General features: G+C 47.8%; 1 protein-coding gene and 1 long non-coding RNA gene across 5 annotated transcripts in view; one reads left to right on the top strand and one right to left on the bottom strand.

The window, feature by feature from the left end:
• Msantd3 (Myb/SANT DNA binding domain containing 3) lies at positions 1-26,310 on the top strand. Of its 4 annotated transcripts, none has more exon segments than NM_001436973.1 (3): positions 1-113; positions 12,132-12,582; positions 21,646-26,310. In NM_001436973.1, coding segments are annotated over 2 exon segments (828 nt in total). In that variant the 5' UTR covers positions 1-113; positions 12,132-12,164; the 3' UTR covers positions 22,056-26,310.
• LOC108350968 (uncharacterized) overlaps positions 13,505-26,786 on the bottom strand; it is a 30,851-nt gene continuing 17,569 nt past the window's right edge. The window contains exon 3 of the long non-coding RNA XR_015620864.1: positions 13,505-14,356. This is a non-coding gene — a long non-coding RNA (uncharacterized LOC108350968). The remainder of the gene's footprint in view (positions 14,357-26,786) is intronic.

Consider the following 26,786-nt stretch of genomic DNA (forward strand, 5'->3'; position numbering starts at 1 on the left):
AAGAAAAGGGCTCGCGCTAACTCGTGCGGGTGACTGCCACATCCCGGGTGTGGGAAAATGCGTTCTTTTGTTGTTGGCGGAGACGGGCCCCCTTTCGCAGCTTCCGGGCCAAGGTGGGCAGCGCGGCTGGACCGCGGCTCGGGGAGGTGGGGACTGCGCGAGGCCGCGCTCCCGCCCTCCGCGGCGCCCACCGAGCGGCAGGCGGCAGCGGCCCGCGAGGGGGCGGCGGCGCGGGGCTTTGTGGCCGCGGAGCGCGCGGCGGGGCCTGGCCGGCCGGGGGCGCGCGGCCGCCCGGCGCCTGGAGCCCGCGGCCCTGCCGGCCGCCCAGCCCGCCAGAGCAGCCCAGGCCGCCGCGCCCGCGCCTCCGCTCCCCTCCCCGGGACTCGCGGCCGCCGCGCCGCCGCTGCAGGTAGGAAGCTGAGGCCGGGAGGGCCGCGGGCGGCCGGGAAAGCGGGCGGAGCGGGAGCGCGGGGGGCTGGCGGGCTCCCGGGCCGAGCCGCCGCGCCCTCCTCCCCGCAGGCCGACGGCCGCCTGCGCGCGCCGCGGTGCCCCGGGAGCCCGGCCGGCCTGCCGCGTACAAAGCGCCGGCGCGCGGGCCTCGCAGTCGCGCTGGAGCTCCCGGGACAAGGCTCGGAGCCCGGGGGCCGGGAAGCTCTTGGGGGGAAAATCCGGCAGACCCGGCGGAGCCGCGGTCCTCATATCCCTACTGTGTGCAGGGAACTGCGCTCGCCGCTTTTCAGTACTTGTCTCCATTGAGACCCCCTGCCTCCTCCAGTCCGATCCAGAGGTATAAAGGGCTGGGTCCTTCCTTCCGAGGATCTTAGGAGAAAATAGTGCATCACATCCCTGCCCGACTGACCTTGGGGAAGCTCCTTTACTCCGAGGCTGCCGGCTTGATGTTTCTATTATGGGGGAGTAGGGTGTGATGTAATACCTACCCCCAAGTACTATTGTAAGAGATAATGTGTGTCTGCTGATAGCTAAAATTAAGCACTTCGTGTCCCAGGCTCTTGGTCCTAAACAGTTGGCTTGAATTATTAAATAATCGCACTGGCATTGATAGCTCTGGCAGTCTGTAAATTGCAGGAAGGGGTTTTATGTTGGAGAAAGAAACAAGAATTTAGTCTCCAGTTCTGATTATTGAGAATGGATGTTTTATTGCTATGCTAAGCACAAAATGTTTTGCGGTACTTAGGAGAATGGCTCCAGGGTAAAGACACATATTTCCACACATTTAAAACTAGAGCTGGAATCATAGGGCCAGAGTCGTGTGGGGGATTTTAGCATGTCGGACCAGACCACGAGTGTGTACTTAGGAAATTGTTGAAAGTTAATAAAATAGTTCCCGAGTTTAGGATTGAGGACAGCTATGAGAGTTTGAAACCAGAGAGGAAGAAAAGGGATGGAGAAAAAGTATTTCAAAACCTGGAGAAAGATGGGGTCATCTGCTTACTCTCCCCACAACTGCATCTGAGGTCCATTCTGAGGTGGCTGGAGAGCTCCCGAAGAAAGATCAGAAGTTGTCTTTCTTCACTCCTGCAGCTGGGCGAGAGCGTTCAGATGTCATGCAGGCAGTGTTGTTAGGCCTGGCAGAGCATTACACGTCTTGGGATGCAGTCGATCGTGGTCGTCTGCCTCAGGAGGTGAAGCATGCAAACAAAACCCCTAAGGTTGCTATAACATGCTTAGCAGACCGGGGACCTAACCGATGTGGGACACAGTGGGCTTGAAGGAACTTTTGAGTTTCAGTTTGGGATGGGGAGAACTGAGAAAGTCTTCACAGTCTGAGTGAAAAAATGAGGAAGACAAGAACAATCCGGGCTGCAGTAGCAGGGAAGAGAGGTCCTCGGTCTGCTGGAAGCATGGTGGGCTCTTCTCAGAGAGGCACCCTGGCCTCTCCTAGTGTCTTCCCTGTTGTCGCCTTTCCCATGACAGACTTCTTGGATAGAGGGGTTTTGTTTTAAACTCGGACTCAGAAGAGGACTTTGGGGTACACAGCAATGATAAGAGTAGCAACTAATGCACAGTGGACAGAGCGGGTGCTCTGGGGGAGAGGGACAGCTGGGGCCTCATCTATTTCTCAGCTATCACTCACCTTTGGGATTGTGAGCGTGAGAGAGAATGTGACCCTCCCCCCCAAGTAGTTGGCAGGGAACTCAAACAGCGCTTCATTCAAAAAAAAAAAAAAAAAGTCTCCAGAGTGCCAGTCGTCCGCTGAGTCATGCTCCATGCAGAGATGAGTCAGAAATGATCTCTTTCCTTAGGAGTTTCCCATCCCACGGAGGGAGATGGTCACAAAGGGCACGTGACAAAACATGTGGTAAGTGCCACTGGTTTATGTTTATGGTGGACAACGTGCTTGCAGAAGAGTGGGTCACCTCCCTTCCTAGAGAGGGCGGCGTGCTTCAGTGGGGTGAGTTTGAGACTATAGCAGAGATTCTGAATGTTCTTATTCATGCTACCAGGTCTCAGCTGTGACATTCTCTCTCTTAAAAATAATAAACTAAACTAAAATGCCGTTGCGGTGTGCACAGAACTGGTGAACTACTTGTCCCGTAGAGTCTGGAGAGTGTTCTAGGGTAGTACAGCGAGTGGATTAGTAAGTAGATGGCTAGCGGAAGTGAGGGAATAAATAGTGAGCAGCAGATGGAGAAAAGCTGTAGTTGGGTTGCAGAGCATCGATTCCAGTGATGGGCATCAGGCAGAGACCACTGAAGGCAGACCAACTGCAGAACAACCGGGAGACTACATCAAATCTAGGGCTTACAAATACGCAGCTGAAATCCACCCACCAAGGACGCCCCATTGGGTGGTCAGCTGGACTTTCCAATCACGAGTCCCAGGTGGCATGGATCTCTCCTTGGATAAAAGAACAAACAGCAGCAGACAGAGAGTTCACAGCAGTGAAACTAACTGTGGAAGGTGACAGAGTCAGCAGGCAGGAGTTCCCAACTGGGAGAATCCTAGGCTGGAGGGTCCATCCGCTCTGTAGATGAGCATTCTGTGGATGGACTTAGAGCTTCACATTCAGTTAAGCTGGTTGCAAACAGTTATCTCCCAACTGTTCTCAGTGACGGAATGTGCGTGATACCCACCGTGGCTTGCTCTTTTGCTTGTTACAGAGTTGAGAAGCCAGCCTTACCCAGGAGTGGGAGCCTTGGCAGAGACAATGGAGGGCCTCCCCACGTCCCCAGTCAGTTTTCACCAGGCATAAGCCACATAGGACAGTTAACCAGTATGATGTATGTCACACTGTCCAAACTCATTCTGGAAGGAAACCTGTTACGTATAGACAAGAGCATAAGCGGTAGTATAGGCAGGCCTTAGAACAGTCACGTGGGAGCCCAGCAGTTACACACGGACTGGGTCTGTCAGAATAAAAATGGACTTTGCGCCAAAGATCACAGGCGGAGGAAGTCTGAAGTAAACCAAGCCTTGAGACAGTAGCAAACTTTAAGGGCCTGAAGGTGAGTTTGGTTTGACTGGATTGAAAGACACAGTGGGTGGGGCAGACGTAGAAAAGCTCTTGAGTGATGCACGAGGAGTTTGGACTTGCTCTATGACATAGGAAGTGGAAGAGATGTCCCGGGGTACATACGAGCAGGGTGTGCCATGAGCACCGTATTTTAGGACTCTCTCTCTTGCAGTTGCAAAGGGAGGAACACAGTGGGCATTTGGAAGACCAGTCGGAGGTTCAGGTCTTACAGAAGACACTCGAGGTGAGGACAGGGGAGATGAAAGTCAACACTGGAGTAGACTGTAGAATGGAGTTCTGTCAGCAAGTTGCATGGGTTGGAGAACATGCTGGGGTTCTTGGCTTGGGAAGCCCCCTGGCTATGGCTGAAATCAGCAGTCGTCACAAGACTTGTAGACAGTGGGGAAAGAATAGTATAGCTTTAGCTCTCTGGAGAACTGGTAATTTTTGAGGTACCCATATGGGGCAGTAATAGAGGAGGTTGGTAGGGGAATGTCAACATGTCTGAACAAACACTGAGAGCGTCTACTGTGTGTGAAAGACGCACATAAGGTATAGCTCCCCCTCGACGGAGCAGATGGATCACAGTGTGGAGAAGTTGTAAGAGGCGATGTGGTAAGAGCGGAGTACTCGATAGCCCTGGGCTAGAGCAGATCTGAGAGTCAGTCTTCTGATGTGGGAGTGAAGGAGAGTGTCCTGGCTGAGACAAGAAGCAGGATGGTGTGGAACACCCCCAGAAGGGCACCTTCTGCGTGTCAGAAGCACTTCCTGAAGGGGAGGCTTTAATAAATGAATCTGAAGGCATTTCAGGGGCGCCTCGGCGGAGGCTGCTTTAGGACAGAGCTGTGAAGGAGCTGAAGGAAGGGACCAGGACTTTTAAAGTGGGTTTTGTGTAAGTAGGAGGACAGAGGAGGGTAAGGAAAGGGAGCTTGCCTTAAAACCAAGGCTCATTCACTCGCAGTCACACTGAGACACAGATGGCAAAATTAACCAAGTTCTATGGCTGTCTGGAGAGAGTAAGGACAACACGGTGGAAAAGGCAAGGTCAGTGCTGGTGCCTTTAAAAAGAGAGCTGGTGGAGAGGAGGAAAGGCTGTTGGCAGGTGGTTGTCCTGGGCAGACAGGTTTGAGCCTGTGAGCATAACACGACAGTCACAGTCACCGTAGGTCTCTGAAAAGCTGCCATTTCTACTTCCTTTGGGGCTTTCCTGGTATTCTCAGGAAACCAGAAAACTGTAATTTCCTGATTAATCCCTTGTCAAAAAAGATATTTTGGACAGTAGAACATGTAACTGTAATTAGTAAACAACAACAACAACAAAATGAATGGTAGGCAGGTGTGTGGCAACATGAATAGATATGTCTCAAATGCCTGCTGCGTGGTGGCAGTCCTCAGACACTGGAGAGCTAACCACTGGCCTTAGCTGCTTTACCTGGAATTGCTAAATTTACAAAGTTAAACCTCTATATGGTCTTAAAGCAAGAAGGACTACCTGGAGTGCCAGGATCACTTCACTGTGCTGCACAGTGGTCCAAAGCCCTACCAACTTAATGAACAATCAGAACTGCTGTCCGTGTGTCTTTAGCAGCGGGCTGTGGAAATTAATTTGCAGAGGAACGACTGCTCATCCGACCGCCAGCCCTGGATGGGACTTAGAGAACACTTGTTTTAGCTGTAATTTAGAGATGAGGAGCTGACAGGGAGGAAAGAGGACTTGCTGCCCATCAGAAAGTAAGTGTCAGCGTGCCCTTACGTTTTCAGATGACACGTCAGTCAGCTTTCTGTCGCTGTGCCTAAACTCTGAGCTAATTGGTTTATAAAAAGAAAAGGCTTGGGTTGGGGGCATAGCCAGGCACCTCCCCAACACACAGGAAGCCCCAGGCTTAGTCCTAGCACTGAGTTGGGAACTGGTAAAGGTTATTTGGGCCCATAGTTTTTGTTTGTTTGAGATAGGTAGCCTTGGCTGGCCTGAAACTCGCTATGTAGATGAAGCTGGCTTTGAACTCATAAAGGTCCACCTACCTCTGCCTCTTGGACTTAAAGGTTTGTGCCACATGGCACATCTTTCTGAGGTCTTCATTCAGTTGGCCCTGTTGGTTTGGGCCTGTGGCAGAGCAGTATGGCAAGATGGGAGTATGTGGCAGACAACATTGCTTATCCTAGGCCAAGGGACAAAGAGAAGATGAGGAAGGGCTGAGTTCTACTTCCTCCTCAGGTGCACTCCCCCGTGTCCTGAAGCCACCTCACTAGATCCATCTCTGAATGGTTCGAGTTCTTCCTGAGAATGTCACTGGGCACCAGGCCTCAACACCAGGCTCTGGAGAACACTTATGATCTAAATCACAGCAGATGGGATATCGAGGGAAGGCTTGAGAATACCTCAGAGAAAAGGGCACTTAAATGGGAAGATGTGGGGAAAGAGCTTGGAGAGAAACCATGACCTTTCAGCAGCAGCCCTCACCCTAGTTATCAGGTCCCTAAGGAGCCCTTACTTGTGCCAAGTCTGAGATTTCTCATTTGTGAAGAAAGAAAGGTTGGATGGGGTCTTTTTCATGTTAAAGTTTTTAATATGCTAGGGTTTAGGTTATTTCAAAAAACAATTATTTTTAAGGTGATGAATTCGGAGACAGAATGGTAAGAGAAATAGGAACTAGCCTTTACATTTTAAGGATAGACTAGTCTGTTGGCAGACTTCCATGGGAGGTGCATGACATTTCCCTCAGCCCACCCTGTCACTTCTATGTCACATGTTTGTCCTTTATGTCTCCCAAGTTGTGACCCTGTTTTGTTCTGGTGTTTATTTGTTTCTAGTGAGCATTAGGGTTTTTGTTCTATGACCAGCTCTGTCCTGGGGTCTCTCTGCCACTGTTTCTCACACTGCCTCTCTCAGTGCCACACATCTCTGTGCTGTGTTACATTTTTGTGGACCTGCAGTCTCTCCACCTTAGGGAGTCCCATTCTCTTTGGATCTGCTGCTCTTCCAGGCCACATGCATCTCAGTGTCCCCATTCTCTTCCTCCCTCCCCCTGTGTGTGCCCAGACACATCCTGGTCACAGCATCCTTTTAACACAGTCCTTTGTGTGTATTTCTTTCTCCCTAAGAACACTGTCCCACTCAGTGTGCAGATCCTTTCTTATTCCCCCTCTCCACTTAAAAAAAAAGTCTGAACCACCTCCTTTAGCTCTTTCTGTTCACATCCTTGAGTGTCAGATGGCCTCTTGTTCACAAGAGGGCAGGCCCACTCTGCCCTCCCCCGAGCAGCCAAGGCACATGGTCCTTTGTTACAGTGTCTGCCCCTGAATGCCATTCCTTTCAGGCTTCAGCTTGTGTCAGTGTTCTTCCCAAGATGTGGGGTTCACTTATCTTTGTGCTCAGCCTTCTGTAGGAATGCATTCTATATTGGTTAAATTTTGTGTCTGTGAAATAAGAAGCTGGTAAATACATATTTGCATGTATACATTATATAGATCATGCTATTTTGGAAACAGTTTGAAAAGGGGGCAAAACAGAGACAGTGGCACAGTGCACTGCAGCTCTGGTCCTGAGCTGGTCACTCACTGTGGAGGGCTGGTCACTCACACTGTGGAGGGCTGGTCACTCAAACTGTGGAGGGCTGGTCACTCACACTGTGGAGGGCTGGTCACTCACACTGTGGAGGGCTGGTCACTCACACTGTGGAGGGCTGGACATTGATAACATACAGCCAGTCTCATTTCATCTTAACTACTTCTTTAGATGTCCAATCCCAAATTCAGCCCACTGGAAATTAGGGATTTGGCAATGGACATTGATAACATACAGTCGTGCAGTTCACAAACAGCCGGCTTTTCCTCGTAAGGTGAATATTAAATGAACTAGTTCCTGGTCATCAACTTCTGGTGGTTTAGTCAATGTTAGTGTTTTGGGAATTGTGCTAATCGCTTTGCCCCTTGATGATATTAGAATCATTGTGCTCTTTTATATAGACCTGTCCTCAGATCCTTGCCAAGGCCCAGGGGAGCTTTCACTGCATTTGAATTTTAGTGCTTTATTGGCAATTTTTCTTTAACACAGCTTTTAGCAAACTTTAACACAGCTTTGTCTTGTGTGATACTCTGCGTCTGGCTGGTAGTTTTATTCCTATAGAAGACGTACATATGCGTTCTCTGTCTACTGGAGCCCTGCTGTGAGGGTCAGTGGGCAGCCATGTGATTACAGCCATGTCAGAGTAGGTAAGACACCAGCAGAACAGCAGCCATAGGGAGGGATTGCCGCTGAGTAGAGCAGAGGCCAGGGAGGCAGCCCAGCTCTAGCTCTTGCAACAAGGAAGGGTTGCTATGTTGCCATCTGTAACCTATTATGGACACCGTGGACTAGTTATGAGTTAGAGTGTGCTTTTGGGCTTTGGTTTTTCTGGCAATGAGCTTTGCTAGGGAGACCTCTTACTTGAGAAGTTGTTTGGTGAGAACTGTCAGTCAGGTGCTCCCATGGGATGCCAGCCTGCCCCTGGGGTGTAGGCCACTTAGAGCTCTGCATTCTCTCTGCAGTTGCTTGCAGACATTTGTTGTTGTTGTTGTTGTTTTAAGTATCTGCTGGAGAAATTATTTCAGAGTTCTGATTAGACTGAGGATGGGTGGTTTGGTGGGGGAAGGTGAGGATCCTCAGACTGAGAGAGGGAGAAGGTGATGGAAGCAAGGGGTGGGGGAGAGGGCAGAACCAACAAATGGAGATGGTCATCGCAGACCCAGCTCCCCGCCCCCCAAGCTGTCCTACCAATACCCTCTGCCAGAAGACCACCGGATCGCTATGTAATATCATTTAGCAGGGGACAGAAACCATCACTAGGTCTGAAACGAGAGAACTACTCAGAGCAGAGGAGTGTGGGCCTTGAAGGCATGTGATGGCTTCAACTTCTGGTTCTTCCACTTGCTATAGCTGTGATCATAGCAGCTTCCTGAGCCTCAGTTTCCTTATCTTGGAAGTAGAAATAAAAATTAGTTTGTAGAGGTAAGCAGCCTACTTTGCAAGACTATTGGGAATCCATAAGGAAACGTTGGGGTAGGAAGGCTTGAGGCTTACTCCAGAATCCCTTCTAGCTTGCTGTAGAACACAACCACATGGCCCAGAGAGGCCTGGTGTTCTACGAAATTAAGCAAAGTAAATTAGCAACTCTGGTTGTACTTAGCTAGTGATTAAATAACAGTTTAGTTAATAGGCTGTTAATGGTCCCCAGGTGTTGGTAATTCTGAGTATTTGCTTTTGAGAGCAGTTGTATAATTTCTTCTGGTACTTAGATTTTCCTTTAACAGAAAAATTGAAGTGTAACGGATGATGCTCTCAAGAGCGATTTAGGGGAAGATGAAATGGTGTACTGCACCTAAGCCATTTGGTCTAACTACAGTCTAACCTACAGTAGGAATCCTGTGACACTCAGCTGCTCTTACTGGGGCTCAACTGACTTTAGGGCAGAACTCTGCAAAGTTTGAACCCCGAGCCCCAGCCCATCCCTTTCCATCTCCCCATCGTGGCAGCCAGTGCTCCTGCACTCATTGCAAGGAAGACTTCCTAAATCACTGGGCAATTAACATCAGTTCTACCAAGTGTCACAGAGTGTGGTCTGTTTGCCTGAGAGCCGAGATCATAAAATGTTAAACAACAAAGGGACTTTTTTTGTTTTTGCCTCCATAGCAAGTATAGAACCAGCAACTGTTAGCAACAAAAGCAGAGGAAGTGGACCTCTAATTCATTTGTGACTAGAAATCTGAGTCCCTCGGGGAGCAATTCTTAGAAGAGTGGCAGAGGACATGGGGAAAGCAGATATATTATGGCTCATGAGGCCTTGGTGTAAGGGAGGCAGAATCCGCTCTGAGAGCTGGCAGGGCTTTTGTTTGTCCATTGTACCCACTAACTCTATAATGAAAGCTCCAAAATTACATTTATATCTATATCTACACACACACACACACACACACACACACACACACACACACACACACACGTAATAAAACACCAGAAAGTTGGACACAGGTTTGCTTTAAAATAGAGATGACATGGAAGAGGGCAGCTGGACAGGACCTGTGCTGGCAAATTTTAGTCTGGGGAGCATTGGATTATAGTGAGTAGACATTGATGAAGGTAAAGAATTAGTCTTGCTCTATGGGAAGGAAGGAGCCCTGACTGGATGCTACTACGGGGCTACTAAAGCAATATAATCAAAGCGCATGCTTGAGAATTTAAGGGAGCTAGGGATACGTCCTCGAAGAAAAATGGCCCCTTATTTACACTTATTTAAGGTTTTAGGGCAACCTGCCTTTGACACATACTGAGTTGTCTCTGTAACCCTGGCACTCCATTTGTCCCTTGTGGCAGTGAAGAGAGAGGCCTGGTGGAGTTGGCCCTGGCCTCCCCAGTAGCAGTCATTGTAAGTCTGACTTGGGCTGAGCTGTCAAGCATTGTGCAGACCCTGATCAGATTCTCTTCCCTCATTTAAAGCCCCAGTTTCAAGGCTTCTGATCTGGTCAGGTCTGTCCAGCCTCAACCTTGCAAGTTATTTTGTTTGTTTTTAATAGGATTTTCATAGTTTTTAGTTTAAAAAGTGTGTGTGTGTGTGTGTGTGTGTGTGTGTGTGTGCGCGCGCGCGCGCAACATGGTGTGTGGGTGCCTGTAGAAGCCTGAAAAGGACATCAGATCACCTAAAGCTTGAATTATAGTTGGTTGTGAGTGGCTCAACCACTCAACTCAGCTGGGGGTGCTGAGAACTGAACTCTGGAAAAGCATCAAGCACTCTTAATTGCATAGCCATCTCTCCAGCCCCCATGATGTGATTTTTTTTTTAATATAAAAAAACCATAGGCTCAATGAGATCTTGTCAAAATGGGAAAAAAAGGGAAGTCACAACCTTTCCACCATGTACATACATGCATACATACATATATATTTCCCCTTTATGGAAAATTTCAAATACACAAAATAATTGCGAAAACAACCTAACAAACTTGGTGTCTCTCTCACTCTTGGTGTTCAGGTGACCTCACTTCTGAATAGCAGGACTCCTTTCAAGGAGCTCTCATTTCTTTTGATAAGAAGTGGGCAGTTCTCAGTGGACTGAATAATCAATATCTTGATGTTTGCCCTTTACTCTGAAAGATCAGAGGCTTAGGGAACATAAGAGGGCTGTGCTGGTCTTTCCCGGGGGAGGAAGGGCATAGAATGCTGGTGTTCCTGTAGCTGCTCCTGCGGCTCAGGCTTGCCACCACGTACAGGAGGGATTTATCTTACAGAAGATGTCTTACTAGAGATTCATGGGGAACATGTCGGTTCATACACGTCGGAGCAGTAAGGCATTTGTACTGGAGCTCTGTAGAGGATGGCAGGGTGATAGAATGAGCCCGGGTTGAATAATTTGAAACTGCCCAAGGTCCAAGGAACAGTCGTAGAATGACACCAAGAACACTAGACTTCTGGGACGGAAAGATCCCAGACTTGCCTGCCCAGTTATAGTCTTTGTGCCGTGGGCAATCCACTTCAGCTTTTGGCCCTTGGCTCTCTCATGTGTGAGAGAAGCAGTGTAATTTGCTCTAAGTATGAAGACTCAATTCTGAAACTACAGAAGTTGTTTATATAACACTGCACACACTTGAAGTGGCCCCAGTCCTGACGGGTCACGGGATTCACTTCCCATGTTTTATTTCTTTTCCTTTTTTTGAGACACAATCGCACACTGTAGTAGCCTAGACTGGTCTAGAACTCCCATGGGCTCCAACTCACAGCAGTCCACTTGCCTCAGCCTCTCAAGTAGTAACAGGTTACAGATGTAAGCTACCATGGCTGGCTTCTACCTCACATTTTGAAGAAGGACCTGAGGTTGTCTCAGGTAATCACTTAAGTCAAGGGTATTAAACTGAAAATAACAGGTATCAGGGCTGGAGATAGGGCTCCGTGGTTAAGAACATTTGTTTGTGCCAAGGACTTGGCTTAGATTCCCAGCACCCACATGGTGGCTCATTAAAACTGTCCATAATTCCAAGCCCAGGAAGTCTAATACCCTCTTCTGACACCCCAGGCACCAGGCATGCAAGCGGTACATAGACATGCATGTAGGCAAGGCACATACATAAATAAATCTAAAAATAATTAAAATAAAAATACCAGCTATCCAGGAGCAATTTCCTTAAGATTCTGAAATCTTGGAAGTGCTTTTACATAACTTAGTCTGTTTGATTGGACAGTCGTCTCTTTTATCTTCATCTGTGCCCGAAATAATACATACATACATGCATACATACATGCATACATACATACATGCATACATACATACATACATGCATACATGCATGCATACATACATACATACATACATACATACATACAGCAAGCTGTTTATTTCCCAATCTGCCTGAAATTTGGGGGAAGCAGCTCCTTACTTTAAGCAGAGATAAATTAAGAATGAGAGTGATATTGTAGGTGTCACAGGCTCCTGGGAACTTGACTCGGAGAATGGGAAACCCCATGCTCAATGAAGTTGTGGATACTTTCCTGTGACTCAGCATTAATGGAAAAGAAGGTACTTGCTGCCTTTTAAAAGAAAGGAACCAAGGTAGGGATCAAGCCTCTGTGACTTGTGACATTTTTGCAGTACTAGAGTTAGTAATTCTTGCTTTCAACTTCCTTTTGCAGGCTAGCCAACGACCAGGAGAAATAGAGTGGAAAATGCAAAACAACGAAATCATTAAACCTGCCAAGTACTTCTCAGAGCTGGAGAAGAGCATCTTGCTTGCCTTAGTAGAGAAGTACAAGTATGTGCTGGAGTGCAAGAAAAGCGACGCGCGGACTATTGCTCTCAAGCAGCGGACCTGGCAGGCCTTGGCCCATGAGTACAACTCGCAGCCCAGCGTGTCGCTGCGGGACTTCAAACAGCTGAAGAAGTGTTGGGAGAACATCAAGGCTCGGACCAAAAAAATTATGGCCCACGAGAGGAGGGAGAAGGTGAAGCGCAGCGGGAGCCCGCTGCTGAGCACGCACGTCCTGGACAAGGAGAAGATCGGCAGCATGCTACCGGAGCAGCTCTACTTCCTTCAGAGCCCGCCCGAGGAGGAGCCCGAGTACCACCAGGACGCAGCCGCCCAAGGTACCGCCCCGCACGCACGCACACAGCGCGCTACACTGGCTGGAGCAGCTTGGGATTGAATTGTAAAATGGTTACTAGTGAGGAAACGTAAAAATGACGGTATCGGGCTGGGGTGTTGCATAGGGCATCCAGAACAGAAGTACGTGGTTTTGTGCTGTCTCTCTTTACGGTTATTGCTCAACCATAAAGAGCTGCATGTGTATCATGCCATTCATGAGGCACTCCGGTTGCTTAGCTCAAACTATCTCCACTTTATTAAAGGAAATTTGTGAAGATTTATATTCACTGACTCAACCCGGTCTTTTAAAAAGTTATTATTGGGGTTGGGGATTTAGCTCAGCGGTAGAGCACTTGCCTAGCAAGCGCAAGGCCCTGGGTTCGGTCCCCAGCTCCGAAAAAAAGAAAAAAAAAGTTATTATTGAGGGCCTGCTGTGTCAGGTACTACATTAAGTCTCTCAAAAGGCCATGCTTGCTAAATGAGTAAACTATTTCTAATTAAAAACAGAAGTCCAGATTAGTGGCTGGAGAGATGGCTCTGTGGTTCCAAGCACTTGCTACTACTCCTCAGAGGACCAGAGTTCTGTTCCCAGCACCCACACTGGGCAGTGTACAACTGGCTGTAACTCCGTCTCTGGGGATCTGTGCCCTTTCTGGTGTATACGGACCCACATGCTCATACACATAGCCTCATATAGACACACACGTGAAGATAAATTAAAGAATCTTTAAAAGGCAATACAGCACCGTTAAAAAGTGGTGCATCAGGGGCTGGGGATTTAGCTCAGTGGTAGAGCGCTTGCCTAGGAAGGGCAAGGCCCTGGGTTCGGTCCCCAGCTCCGAAAAAAAAGAAGCAAAAAAAAAAAAAAGTGGTGCATCAGAAGCACAGAGACTAAATAAAGCAAACACCCGTTAGCGTTCACTCAGATTCATACTGATTTTTTAAACAACGGTAATCACTGTGATCCAAAATTTCTATTTGTGGCATTTTAGGGAAATCCTAAGGACAAAACTTGAATCTTAGCATACTCCCGTGGAAAAGAGCAAACCATCACACATAGACACATAGTTCTGAAGAATCAAGAAGAGACTCTCTATAATCAAAGTTGTAATGATAACTTGTAGTTTCAGAAGGTTGGCCTCAAGGGGTATGTCGTGTCCCCAAGTGCAAATAAATGTTTAGAGATGGGTTTTCAACAGTCCCCGACTCTTTTAAGACAGGAAGTGACCTCTTTATATGGAAGCTCACTGCAGTCAGCAGAGGGCACACTGTGCTCCAGGGCTGCACAGGTGCTCTAGGGACCGGGCTGCTTAGCTTGCAGAACACTGAAGCTGGTGTCCCCAGAGTAGACCGAACTCTCAGGGACTGGCTCTTGTTAATTAAAAGTCATAAGAAACTGTCTGAAACGAAGAGTGCTGTGCGGAGTGAGAAAGGTAATTACCACATGAGCCAAATCCATGCCCTTGATTGACACTTTTCCCCTGTGAGCAAATCATTCCAGGAAGCTAAATTAGAACATAAACTTGAAGGCTGAGTCCAGGCTGGGTGACAACTGTGGCCGGGGTCATGGACCCTATACATTATATCCTGGTGTTCCGGACCTGTCTGGAGTTGATTTGCGGGTTCCCACGCCGAGCTAACACTTGGCAGACACCGTTTACCTGGGCACTGTCAGCTCTCTTTCTCTCACTCGCTTCCTTTGCTGAACTCTGTAGCTCTGCCGCTTTCTATCTTGTTGTCCACAGAGCATCCAGTCAGCACAGCACTGTAGTGGTTCTGGGGATGGAGGGAAGTGAGTTAGCAGTGTGGCTTCTCAGGTGGCTAACTTTCCTCGGGTCCTGGGCTGAGGAAGATACTCATTTAGCAAATGTTATGTCTCAGTTTTACGGATATTCTTTTTATTCTTATAAATTACATTTGCTGTGTGTGTGTGCATGTGTGTGAGTGTGTGTGAGATGTGATGGTCAGAGGATAACTTTTGGGAGTTTTCTATCATGTGACTCCTGGGGATTGAACTCTGGTGTCAGGCTTGGTGACAGGTAGCTTTATCAAATGAGCCATCTCACCAGCCCTCATGGAGTTCACTTTGGGAACAAAATACCCCCCCACATACACTTTTAAAATCTGAGGTTAGAGCTGGAGATTTTACCTCATGACTTTTTTTTCTTTCCTTTGGAAAAAATGAAATTCATTTACTCAGAAGTTTCGAGCAAGAAGGAAATAAAATATGGTTCTTCTTTTCTTCCATTCTCCCTCCCTCCCTCCCTGTGCCTCTCCCTGTCCCTCTCCCCCTTCCCTGTCTCTCTCTCGTTTTTTTGTTTTTGTTTTTGTTTTTTTGAGAAATGGTTTTTCTGTGTGATCCTGGCTGTCCTGGAACTCACTCTCTGGACCAGGCTGGCCTAGAAGTCACAGAGATCCACCTAGCTCTCCTGAGTGCTGGGGTAGAGGCCTGTGCCACCACTGCCCAGCTTTCCTTCTTTTTTTCTATTTCAGATTTAGACTTCTTACGTGGGCCTGGCTGTTTGGAACTCTTTATGTAGACCAGGCTGTCTTTGTGCTTATACTAACTCTGCCTCCCAAGTACTAGGATTAAAAGTGCGCACCACTACATCTGGGCAAAACGTGGGTTCTTGCTGCTCTTTCTGTGGTGACACTTGTGCGAGACTTGTAAGAATATTAAGACACTGGGATCTAAACCCCGCACCTTAGGACAGCAGCAGGCGCTCTTACTGTTGAGCCATCTCTGCAGTTTCTTAAACGTAGATGTTTGTACATAGTAGCCCTGGAGACTTCCTTTTTGCTGGTGCTATCAAAAAACAGCCAAAGTGGGGGCTGGAGAGATGGCTCAGTGGTTAAGAGCACTGACTGCTCTTCCAGAGGTCCTGAGTTCAAATCCCAGCAACCACATAGTGGTAATGAGATCTGATGCCCTCTTCTGGTGTGTCTGAAGACGGCTACAGTGTACTCATATACATTAAATAAACAAATCTTTAAAAAACAAACAAACAAACAAACAAAAAAAAAAACCAACCAAAGCTCTCCTTTCCACACAGACATGGAGAGCAGTCAGCCTTGGTGCCCAGTCAGTTTGGAAATGTGTCCAACCTGATGTTAGTTGTACTCCCCCTCCCCCCCATTGGATATTTTCTTTTTCTACATTTCAAATTATCCCCCTTCCCAGTTTCCCCTCTGGAACCCCCCATCCCAACCCCCTCCCCCTGGTTCCCCACACAGTCCCTCCTGCTCCCCACCCTGACATTCGCCTACACTGTAGCATCGAGCTTTGACAGAACCAAGGGCCTCTCCTCCCATTGATGCCCAACAAGACCATCCTCTGCTACATATGCGGCTGGAGCCATGGGTCCATCCCTGTGTACTCTTTGGTTAGTGGTTTAGTCCCTGGGAGCTCTGAGGGGTCTGGTTGGTTGATAATGTTGTTCTTATGGGGTTGCAAACCCCCTCAGCTACCTCAGTCCTTTCTCTAACTCTCCATTGGGGACCCTGTTCTCAGTCCAAAGGTTGGCTGGGAGCACCTGCCTCTGTATTTGTCAGGCTCTGACAGAGCCTCTCAGGAAACAGCTATATCAGGCTCCTGTCAGTGTGCACCTCTTGGCATCCCCAATAGTGACTGGGTTTGGTGACTGCATGTGGGATTGATCTCCATGTGTGGCAGTCTCTGGATGGCCTTTCCTTCTGTCTCTGCTCCACACTTTGTCTCTGTATTTCCTCCTGTGAGTATGTGATGTTAATACAGTTTGGGTACCAGGACTCTTTTTGCAATTCAAAACTGCTGTGAGGTCTTTACTCAGTTTGCTTCTAGGAAGTCAGGGGGTAGGGGCTGCAGAGATGACCCAGTGGATAAAGTGCTTGCTCTTCAAACGTGGGGACATGAGTTCAGATCCCAGCACCTACATAAAAAGCTAGTGTAACTCCAGTTCTATAGGGGTGGGGACAGGAAGATCTCTGGAATCACCACTCTAGCTCCAGGTCAGGGAGACACCCTGTCTTAAGGGAATGAGGCACGGTGATGGAGCCCCACTCCATGTGGCCTAGAGGAGGTCTGCACATGCTCATGCTCCCAACTCTGTCTTTAAGTCCCCCTCCCTCCATGCCCCTCCCTTCCTTTCTCTCTTCCCTCTCCCTCCTTCTTTCCCCATCCTCCCCTCCCTCTCTCACTCCCCCCTTGCTCCCCCTCCCTTCTTTCCTTCCTCCCCTCCCTCCCCCTCTCTCCCCTTTCCCTTTCTTCCTTCTTCCCTTCCTCACTCCCTCCTGTCTCTCACACACAGTAGTAATAAAATTAAACAGAAGATGAAAACAGAATGCTTGGGTCATCAGTGATCTTCTCTGGCACTTGGTGGAGGAAAGTTAGAAGGTCCAAACACTATGTGTTGGTTTTGAATTTTCAGAACTTCAGTTCTAGTGCAGCAGCCCCAAGTGGCAGGAGGCTTATAGGTAGCTGAAATGTGAGTGGATACAATGGAGATGTTCCATAATCACACACCTCATTCTGAAGCTTTAATACCACCAAAAAAAAATCTCATCAATAATTTAATGTTAATGACATGCTTAAGTAAGGCTTTAGATATACTGGATTAAAATATATCAGTGTAGCTTCTGTAATGTGGGTATGAGCATTCAGAATTATTCGCACAACTTACATTCTGCTCCGATGGCCAGCACAATGTTGCCAACACCTGGTGTTAGCAGAACTAGCTTCCCGGAGGTATGCTGGGACTTGCTAGAAAATGTCAAGCAGGATGGAGTTCGGCAGATTCCACTAGAGGCCTCCCTCTAGCTACTGTTTTGTGGGAGACGGTATCACTGTGTCACCAACCCAGGGATGTTCATGGCTTCGTCGGAGACTTTCTTGACGTGTGCAGCAGTGTTTGAACACAGTGGTCTTACACTGAGGCGCACATTGAGGAACATATTCATAAGAAAGCCAGCATTTGTCCTGTAAGCCCGGCTCTTTAAAACAGTTTCCAGTGTGCACACTTGGTGATCTGTGATAATTTAATTATCCCTTCTGAGGAGCAGGTGTGGGGAAGGGAGTGGGTAGGATGACAGGTCAAATAATACCAACCCAGGTAGTCATCAGGGTTGGCAGCAAGCACCCTATCCCATTGAGCCGTGTCTCTAGCCACTTAAATACATTTAAGAGAACAAGTCATTTTCAGGGGCACTGCATGTTTGGGAGAAGTTATATTTAATTTTGTATTCATGGTGTCTCTATTATGAAGCCACGATTAAGCCATGTGAACATTTCCTTCTAGGTCCCATTTTTCTCTTAGGCTGTGACCTCAGGTACAGAGTCCGAGGTGTATCCTGGTGTGGCAGTCCTGCATCCTCGGTCTGTGCAGCCGTCCTCTTGTGCAGGTTCCTGTCTTTCCTGTTGACGCCCATGCCCACTCCCTCCTGTATCACACCCAGATGGGTCTGCCGTGCAGCAGTGTTCCCTACAAGTAAACCGTGTATGGCCAGCTCTCCCTTTCCCCGTTCTCACCTAGAAGAGTGAGTTTAAGATCTGGGCCCACTGATGCGTGCAAACCCAGCCTTTTACTCCTAGTTAAGTTGTGAGCACCTTCTGCACCCACCCTGTCGAGTGCTGATTCACTCATCCCTTCCCTCCCTTCTGGTGAGGATTGCCCCGCAGTTCTCTTCTCATCTTTTCATAGCTGCAGGAGGCTTTCCTGTGGATGCTAATTTTACTCAAATTATCCAAGTGGTAGGACACCCTCTCAGCTGTGTGCTGAATCTCAGAAAGCCTTCCTACTCTTTTTGCATAGAATTGAGTTTTCTACTTTGGGTGGCACAATTTCACCTGGGAGAGAGATGGCAGGGGCTGTGTTTGCTGCAGGCTACCATTCCCAGGCTGGGCCTTTCCCAAATAAGGGGTGTTCGGCCCACCTGAGTTCTTGTTTCTTATTGCTGCTAATGTTTGTTTGAAGATCACTTTACTACTCCACATGGCTTTGAGTCCTGTCTTCTGCCAGTCTTAAGGGGTGTAGCCATTTTTCTATGGAGTGTGTATTTAGCACACATTTTAAACAGGGTAGTTTAAAAGGGGCCATTTCTTTCTTACGAACATTAAGATGCTATGATTTTGTTGTTATGCAGACCTGGATCTGAGGCCTAGATTTTCATCTAGCCAGATGGCCTTGGATACCAGATTTGTTTTTCTATAGTCATGTTGTCCTCACGGATTATAAAGATGAGACACATAGTGCTGGTACCTGTTGTGGTACACACAAACGGCCACTGCCACCACCATGCTCTTGAAGCCTAGAACTGAGATCAAGGTGAATATTTAAGAATTGGGAGAAAGCCTTACACCATGATGGGTAACCGTTAAAGACTCGTACAAGTGGAATCAAAGCTGTGAGGCTAGAGATGTCCAAAAAGTGTTTTCAGTCTTCAAAATAAATAATAAATAAATATAAAAAAGGGCAGTTTTGGTTCTAAGCTTTTCAGATCACAGAGGTAATATGACTGATGCTCACCTTTGAGGCTGCCGTTCCTTTCTCCAGTGCCCCAGTCCCTCAGCTGTGTCAGGTGGAGAGAGCTGTCTCCCACTGTTGTCAGTTACGAGCCTGGGACTCGGTGCTGCCCCAGGCTCTGAGCTGGGCTCTCCATGGGAGTGAAGTGAGTGGTGAGAGGCAGGTTCCATCCCCAGAGAGTTGAGGACTTGAGGGAGGAAACACTCAGAGACCTTTTTGCCCTTTTCTCTTCCCTTTTTTTTTGGGGGGGGGGGTTGGATATTTGTTCATTTTTAAAGGTTTACTTTTATTTTATGTGTAAGTGTTTTGCATGCACTTACAGCATGCATGTAGTGCCCACAGAGACCAGCAGAGGGCATCAGATTCCCCCGGAACTGGAAGGGTGCTGGGAATCAAACCTGGATGCTCTAAAGGGGAGTGCTCTGCATCGCTGAGCCCTCTCTCCAGCCCCAGTCAGCTGTGGAGCCCAAGCTGCCAGCAAACAGGTGTACCTCCCCCTCAGTCTTCTGATGCTGGGAGCCGGCGTGTATGGTAACACCCGGCTTAAGCCAGGGGTCCGACAGGTGTTGGCCCAGAAGGATAGAATTTGCAGGGAAGACCAGGTGAGAGCCATTGGACTTGGTGAGAGGGCTAGGGAGACATTTCCATTATCTAGAAGATACGGAAGCATTCTTTTTTTTCTCTACCAGTAGTTTCTGTATTTCAGATATCTGTACTTTTTATTTAGCCTTAATTAGCGACCACTTATAGTTTTTACCCTAACCCTTGGAGTGGAACCATCCAGACAGTAACCATTCTCCTTTCATTAACAGAGCGTTCCAAATTAGGTTCCCCCGAGCAGACATTATTAACATTGCCAGCATCCCATCTTCCAGAACAATGTAATGGACATATAATGTAACCAATTTTGGTAACAAATTAATATTACTTTTCTCTAAAGAGAAGACTCTCATTATTGAGAATGCAGGGCCTCTCAAGAAAGTCTTGGAGTCACAGCTAGAAAACTCCTGTGTGGGTTAGGAGGGTGCTGGAGGTGTAGTTCTGTTAGGAGACTGCTTGCCTACCATCTAAAGCCCTAGGTTCAGTTCTTAGCATCACATAAAACCAGAAGTGCTGGTGTAATCCCATCATTGGGTAGTGGGGTGGGGAGTAGAGGCAGGAGGAGTGAAAGTTCAAGGTTATCTTCAGCTACACAGTAAGTTGGAGGACAGCCTGGGCTAGAGGCCCTGTCACAAACAAGCATGCAAGCAGGCAAACAAAATAACTCCCTGAGTTACTGAGTTAGTGAATTTCTTACTGAAGTTCTCTAATCCTAATATCACTGCCCTCTAAGTAACACCAGTGTAAACACTGCAAGCATCCAAAGGAACCCTGTTGTATCCATGTGCTCTCTTCCTTGTGGATTCAAGGGTTCTGCCGATAAGCAGTACTAGCCACCCATTGGGTAGCAGGGTAAATGATTAAGATCCAAGGGTAGATGAAGTGAGGAAGGCCTGGTGCCAAAATCTCACTCGGTGTGTTGAGTGCTGCTGAGGAGAACTCTTCAGAAGGAGGGGTCTGAGGTTTCAGAACAAGCAGTGTTGGCCCCGAACCAGCAGGAATCACAGAGAAGGTTGGAAATCATAAAGTGGTGACCATATAAGCACTGAGCCTGATGTCAGGCTGTGGGAATAGTGAGACGGCCACAAACAGAAGCATGACCCTAGAGGAGTGTTGGGCTAGGACTGAAGTGAGGTGCATACAGGACAGTTTGAAGAGTAAAACAGGAAGATACAAGGTTGGGGCCGGATTATTAGGTTAAATTGATAACAGAACCAAGATGGGGACCTCAGGGGAATGATGAAATGGGGCAGGTGGATGGAGCAAGAGCCTTAGCACTCCGACCAGCTTGAGGACTCCAGCTATGAAAACACTCAGGGAGGGCAGTGAGGCAGGAGCTAATGGAGGAAGGAGGTTTTCAGGGTTGTCAAGTGCGGAGGAGAGGGTAAGGGAGATAATAATAAATGTCCTTGGGAACTGTACCCCGCCTCCTCCCTGCAGTGCTAGAGTTGACAGCCACATGGAGGCGGTTAAAGAGGCATGGAGGGAGCTAGCCAGAGAGTGTAGACTTCTTCCCCTAGGAGGAGGAATATAGGGTCTGACACTGACTCCCATGGGCAGGAAGGCCCTTGGCACCCTTGGGCTAGAATGAAAGGTTTGAGGCTGTTGGAGAAACTGACAAAGGTGATCAGACAGGCAGGTAGCACGAGGACTCCTCACACTCTTGCCCCATCCCACGACCTCGTGCTTCTCAGAGTCGGGTATTTTTCAGTTTGGATTTCTCATCACTGTCTCAGGCTGTCTGACTCATGATGATCCCATTCTCTGAGCACATCCCAGTGTGTGGTTCTAGAAATGACAACGGGAAACACGTTACCAAAGTCAGATGTGGTCAGAGGACCTGGTCGTGGGGACCGAGTGCAGACACTACTCTAGATCCGTCCTGCAGCGGAATGGGAGTGATGTTTTTCTTCTGCCTGTGAAATCGTTTAACATGTTTCCTGCTCCTGTTCTTGTTGTTGTCTCCAGAGTCCTTTGCTGTTTCAAATCGAGAACTGTGCGACGATGAGAAAGAGTTTGTCCACTTTCCTGTATGTGAGGGGACCTCACAACCTGAACCTTCGTGTTCAGCCGTCAGAATAACAGCCAATAAGAACTACAGGAGCAAAACCCCTCAGGAAGGTGCTTTAAAAAAGATGCACGAGGAGGAGCACCATCAGCAGATGTCCATCCTGCAGCTCCAGCTGATCCAGATGAATGAGGTGCACGTGGCCAAAATCCAGCAGATAGAACGGGAATGTGAGATGGCCGAGGAGGAACACCGGATCAAGATGGAGGTCCTCAACAAGAAGAAGATGTACTGGGAGAGAAAGCTACAGACTTTCACCAAGGAGTGGCCCGTCTCCTCATTTAACCGGCCCTTTCCCAATTCACCCTGAGACTGGGGGATGGCTCCCTGTAGTTAACCTGTATTGGCAAGGCAGTGTGGGATGTGGCCTGCGTGGTCAGTAGCCCGTGACAGACCTACGGCTAGGTGAATTAGAGTGGTACTAGTCACTTATTAAGAACACATTCAGGTAAACAGCTGCACCCCGTCTACCCCTAAAGTGGCCAAGAAGCTGTTACAGTCTTCTAGAAGTCACCACTACGCGTGCTATAATTCTGAATGTAATGTTCTTAATTAGAATTCATAGAGGAACCATGTGCGAGTGTTGTATTTTTTTTTTAAGACATGCAAGTGTGGTGATATAGGAGTGAGGCTGGTGGTTCTGACCTCATCTGTCAGTGGGGTTTTGTTTGTTTTCAGCTGACAGTGGCGCTTTTCCACACAGGTGTGAAGCCCACCCATTGTGTGGCTGTACCTTGGCTGTTTCTCCACCTTTCAGTGTACTCTGAGTGTGGGCGTTTGAAGAGCCCAGCCTTTAGAAGGGTGTTTCCTAATGTGGGTTACCAACTGCCTTTTTAGACTTTTCCCCACAGAGGCTTTCCAACCAGGGCTCCAGCCGTGGCGGTTTCAGTAGAAGTAGGGATGTAACAACTGGAGGGCTTAATGTTCATTTAGGTATCTACATCCTGTTGGTTTTTTATTAAAAATGTCTTAAAATTTTATAGTTACACTGTGTATGTTTTTAAAGGTGCTGCTATCCCAGCCCGGATCCCTCCCAACTTTTTACTGCTGAGTGAATGGTTGTCTGGACTTTTTAGTCTCTCACTCCCTTAGGAGAGGCCCCGCCCTCGCTGTGTTCATGCTGTATGCTGGTGTTGACCACCGATCAGGGTTAGGGTGACCAACATGTTTGGAAACGTGGATGGATAAATGGGTGTTTTGATGGAGCTGTGATGTTTCTGCTGTAACCTGATGCTTTAAAAAAAATTTTTTTTGTTTTTAAGAGTTGGGACAGTAGTAGCTGGAGGCGGCAGGGGGACCCTTAAGAGCCAGTGTTCTAAGTGTGGCTCTGGCTAACTCCCTAAAACCTCAAGCTGGTGCTTCCTGTCCGCAGAATGAGGGAGTTGAGGAGACATTTGGAGCCTGTTTCAGCTCCTTAGCCACGTTGCGGCTTGTGCGACTCTCTGCATGCACTCTGACTTCATGGCAGCCCGGAGGGCATGAGTCTACACAGAGTTGTCTCTAGAAATGGCCAAGCTTTGGAATTTTTCGTCCCGGGCCTGTTAGGTTTTGTATGGTTCACACCGACTCACAGTTTGTGCACTGCATATAATGTAAGCAGATATCAATTTTGTACATTGAATCTATTTTAAATATCTTAGAGGAATTAGTCCGTTATTTTAGATATATCCTGCAGTGAGAGACTAGAAGTAGGATCCTTCCATGAGGATTTCTGTCGTTCGTTTTTATCAGATGAAGCCTTCAGAGAGTGAATGGTTTGAAAGTCACGTTCGATGGTACGCAGAAGGTAGGACTCCACTCCCTGTGTCCTGCCTCCGGATAGACAGGGATGGACAGCACAAATCTAGGTGCAGAGGGCTGCCTTTGCTTCACGTACTGATCTAAACATCCTCTTAATATCACATCCAGAGTAAGGCATGAGGTCTGTTCTCACAAGCTCCCAGATTAGGCCTGATCTGATGCTCTGCTCAACACATCTCTGAATGACAAGGACTTAAAGGGACCTTAGGAAGTTTTCCATCTCTTACATACATAGATGTGGTGGTTACGATTTTCTAAAAATTCATGACTTAAACTCACAAACAGCCACATAGAATAACAAAAATTGCAACGCATTTTAATTGGACTATAAAAGCATTGAACTAATTCCTGTCTGAACAAATACAGGATAATTAAGCCAGAGCATAAAACCCCTTGCTGTACTGCTAATGGTATTTATGAGTTTACAATAGTAGCTTGCGATATTTGGCTATGTGTTAGGAATAATATTTTATAAATAATTAGTCCCACTGGGTCTCACTTCCAGAGGGTTCTGAGTCAGTTGACTTGGGGCGGGGCTGGCTGTTGGGTATTTTTGGAAGCTTTCTAGGTGATTAGGATGCAGAGTTGAGATTGAGAGCCACTTTGTACGGCTTACGAATGTATTTCAGTTGCTTCTTAATTCCACAAAGCCATGGAGAAGGAAGGAATTGATGTTCGGAGAAGAGCCCACCTGGCACCAGGCCTGTAGCCAGTAAATAGCAAAGAAGAACTTCGGGCTGGGTCTCTTGGTTCCGAGATGCACAGCCCCACCTGCTGTCTTTACCCTTTCTTTTGAAGCCGAGCCAAGGATGCTTGATTCTGAGGCTCGAATGACGTTACACAGTTGCTTGCTGAAGCAGCTTCATTCATGAACAGACAGCACATCCCAGTTCATTTTGCTTTTGAGCTTTTTATTTCCTGAGGTAGAAAAGCAATAACCATTTCTTGACAGGAATCGTGGGCCAGATACACATAAAAAAATATTAAGACGTGGTTCTACATCGTGGGCATTGCCCGGGAGGGAGGGAAGAATGGAGGGAGGGAGGGCTGGTTCGCAGCTGGCTGTAGACTCAGCCGGTGCACATCTTCAAATGCTCTCTCAGTTGAGGGCAGGGAGCTAAGAAAATGGAGAGCGGAATCGTAGAAGCGTGGTATTTGAGTTGAGTCTGTGGGGCTGACATTTTGGCAGGTAGGGAAAGCAGAGAACATCACCAGATGACACACAAATGGGAGAGAGAAGAGTGAGCTAGAGGGGAGTTTTCAAATCTGATCAGAACCGTGCACCAGGAGGGAAGTTAGAAGCTGGAATGGAGGGGAGAGGAGACTGCAGTTGGGATGACAGGAAGGAGGGCTTGGCTTTGGTAGCCGGGATGACAGGATCCAGAGGAGGTCGTGGAAAGGAGACCAGGGTCCTGAGCGAGTGGATGGTGATTGTTTTTGTTAGAGAGGAGTGGAAGGTGTTCACAGCTAGACTTGTGAGAGAACAATACTGATAATAACCCCGAAATGAGGGGACGATACAAATGTCCTCTAGGATATTTGATGTCCTAGATGTGCCTAGGCACAGACACTGGTATTTGCTCCCAATTCTTTGTCTACCTCATCTCTGCAGCGACTTCCTCCTTGTCACCTGCTGTTGTTCCTTCTGCCTGTTCACTTGAACTGGCCCTACTCAGTCCTCGGTCACCTGACTATTTGGTACTTCCTCTGTCTCCAATCCCTCCATTGTTATTAGGGGCACCTCATTCAGTATCGTCTATGTCGGGTTGCACTAAGATGGCCAGAGGACGTTGCTCTTTGTTGTTTGTTTTTGATTTTTGTTTTTGTCTTCGTTTTTGGTCCCAAGTTGAATAACAAATCCGTGGCTGGAAAAGATTGGTGACTTCCATGTTTGCATATCACAGCCCTTTAAAAAAAATCAAATATGGAACCCTACCCAATGGGTCCATGCTTTAGGAATGTTTCAAGGGAGATGCCAGGACAATCTTTAGATGCATTTTCTTTTGTTTCGCTTCAGGGGGCAGAGATGGCATGGTAGGAGAATGCATTGGAGTTGTCAACAGTCTCTGCCGTGTCAGGTCAATTACATCAGCACTTGGTCTAGACCAGAGGAAAGGAATGATTGTGCCTCCTGGGAATGTCACAAGGACCTGATAATTATATTTGGCAAAGCCATGAGGAGTGGCTCGTAATGTCATTACTAAGAATTACCCTTTCAGTAGCATTTCTGGACGCCTGAGCTTTGCACAGGGATGGTACTTCATTTCTGTGCCTTCCTTCCTGCTGGGCCTCTTCCCAGGTGGTCCCCCTACTCCCCCTGCCCTTGCTGGCTGGCTGTATTCTCCCTCCAACCCAATCCCCACCTCCCAAGCCCACCTTCTGCCCTCACAGTCGCTTTCACTGTCCAGTGGTAGAGGTGAAAGCTACATGGGATGCTCTTCCTGCGGATGCCCAGAGGGCAGCTCCCTCAGCTCCTGCGGCAGCCCCTGGACAGAGCTGATTTATTTCCATGCTGCAGTCGCTACCTTTGTCTACCTTTGTGCTCGTGGGACTCAAAGAGTCGTGGGAAAGGTGACCAGGAACCTGTGACAGCAACCAGTTCTTTCCCGACTGTGCCATATATTATGCTCTTCCACACAGTTTACTAATCTCTGCCTCAGTTTCTCCATCTGTAAGTGATGTAATACTTATCTACCTCCCTTGGATGTTGTGAAGATTAGTATGTGTTGGTAAAGCACTTCTGAAATAAAGAATGATACCAAGCACTTGGCATTGCTGTCGTCATGGATGCTGTAGACAGGCCAGGCTGCCTGCGAGTGGAGCTGAGCAATAGAGCTGGGCTGGCAGACTTGTGCCACCGCGCCTGGCTTAGGCGGGACTAGACAGACCCCAAGCCTTCCTAACCCAATAGACAAGTTCTCTACCAACTGCGTTACATCCCCCATGCCCATGGTTATTTTCTTTATGAAAAATTCCAAGATTGCATTTCTTTAAACAGTCCTTTGGTGCATTTATAGTGAGGTTCAATGTGTAGAAACGTGATTTATGCATATATATATATATATGTATATATATTTTTTTTTAAAGAACACAGCTGCTGTCTCTCCATTACCCAATACAACTACAAAATTACGATCTGGCTATTACCCGTGCTAGGCAAGTGTGACGGCCACCACAGTCCTAGATGGAAATGTGTATTCCCACACTAACTGAATGTCCAGCTGTGAGTGAAGGCCCCTCA

This window comes from Rattus norvegicus, chromosome 5, assembly GCF_021556685.1.
Source record: "Rattus norvegicus strain SHRSP/BbbUtx chromosome 5, alternate assembly SHRSP_T2T, whole genome shotgun sequence".
Classification (NCBI taxonomy): domain Eukaryota; kingdom Metazoa; phylum Chordata; class Mammalia; order Rodentia; family Muridae; genus Rattus; species Rattus norvegicus.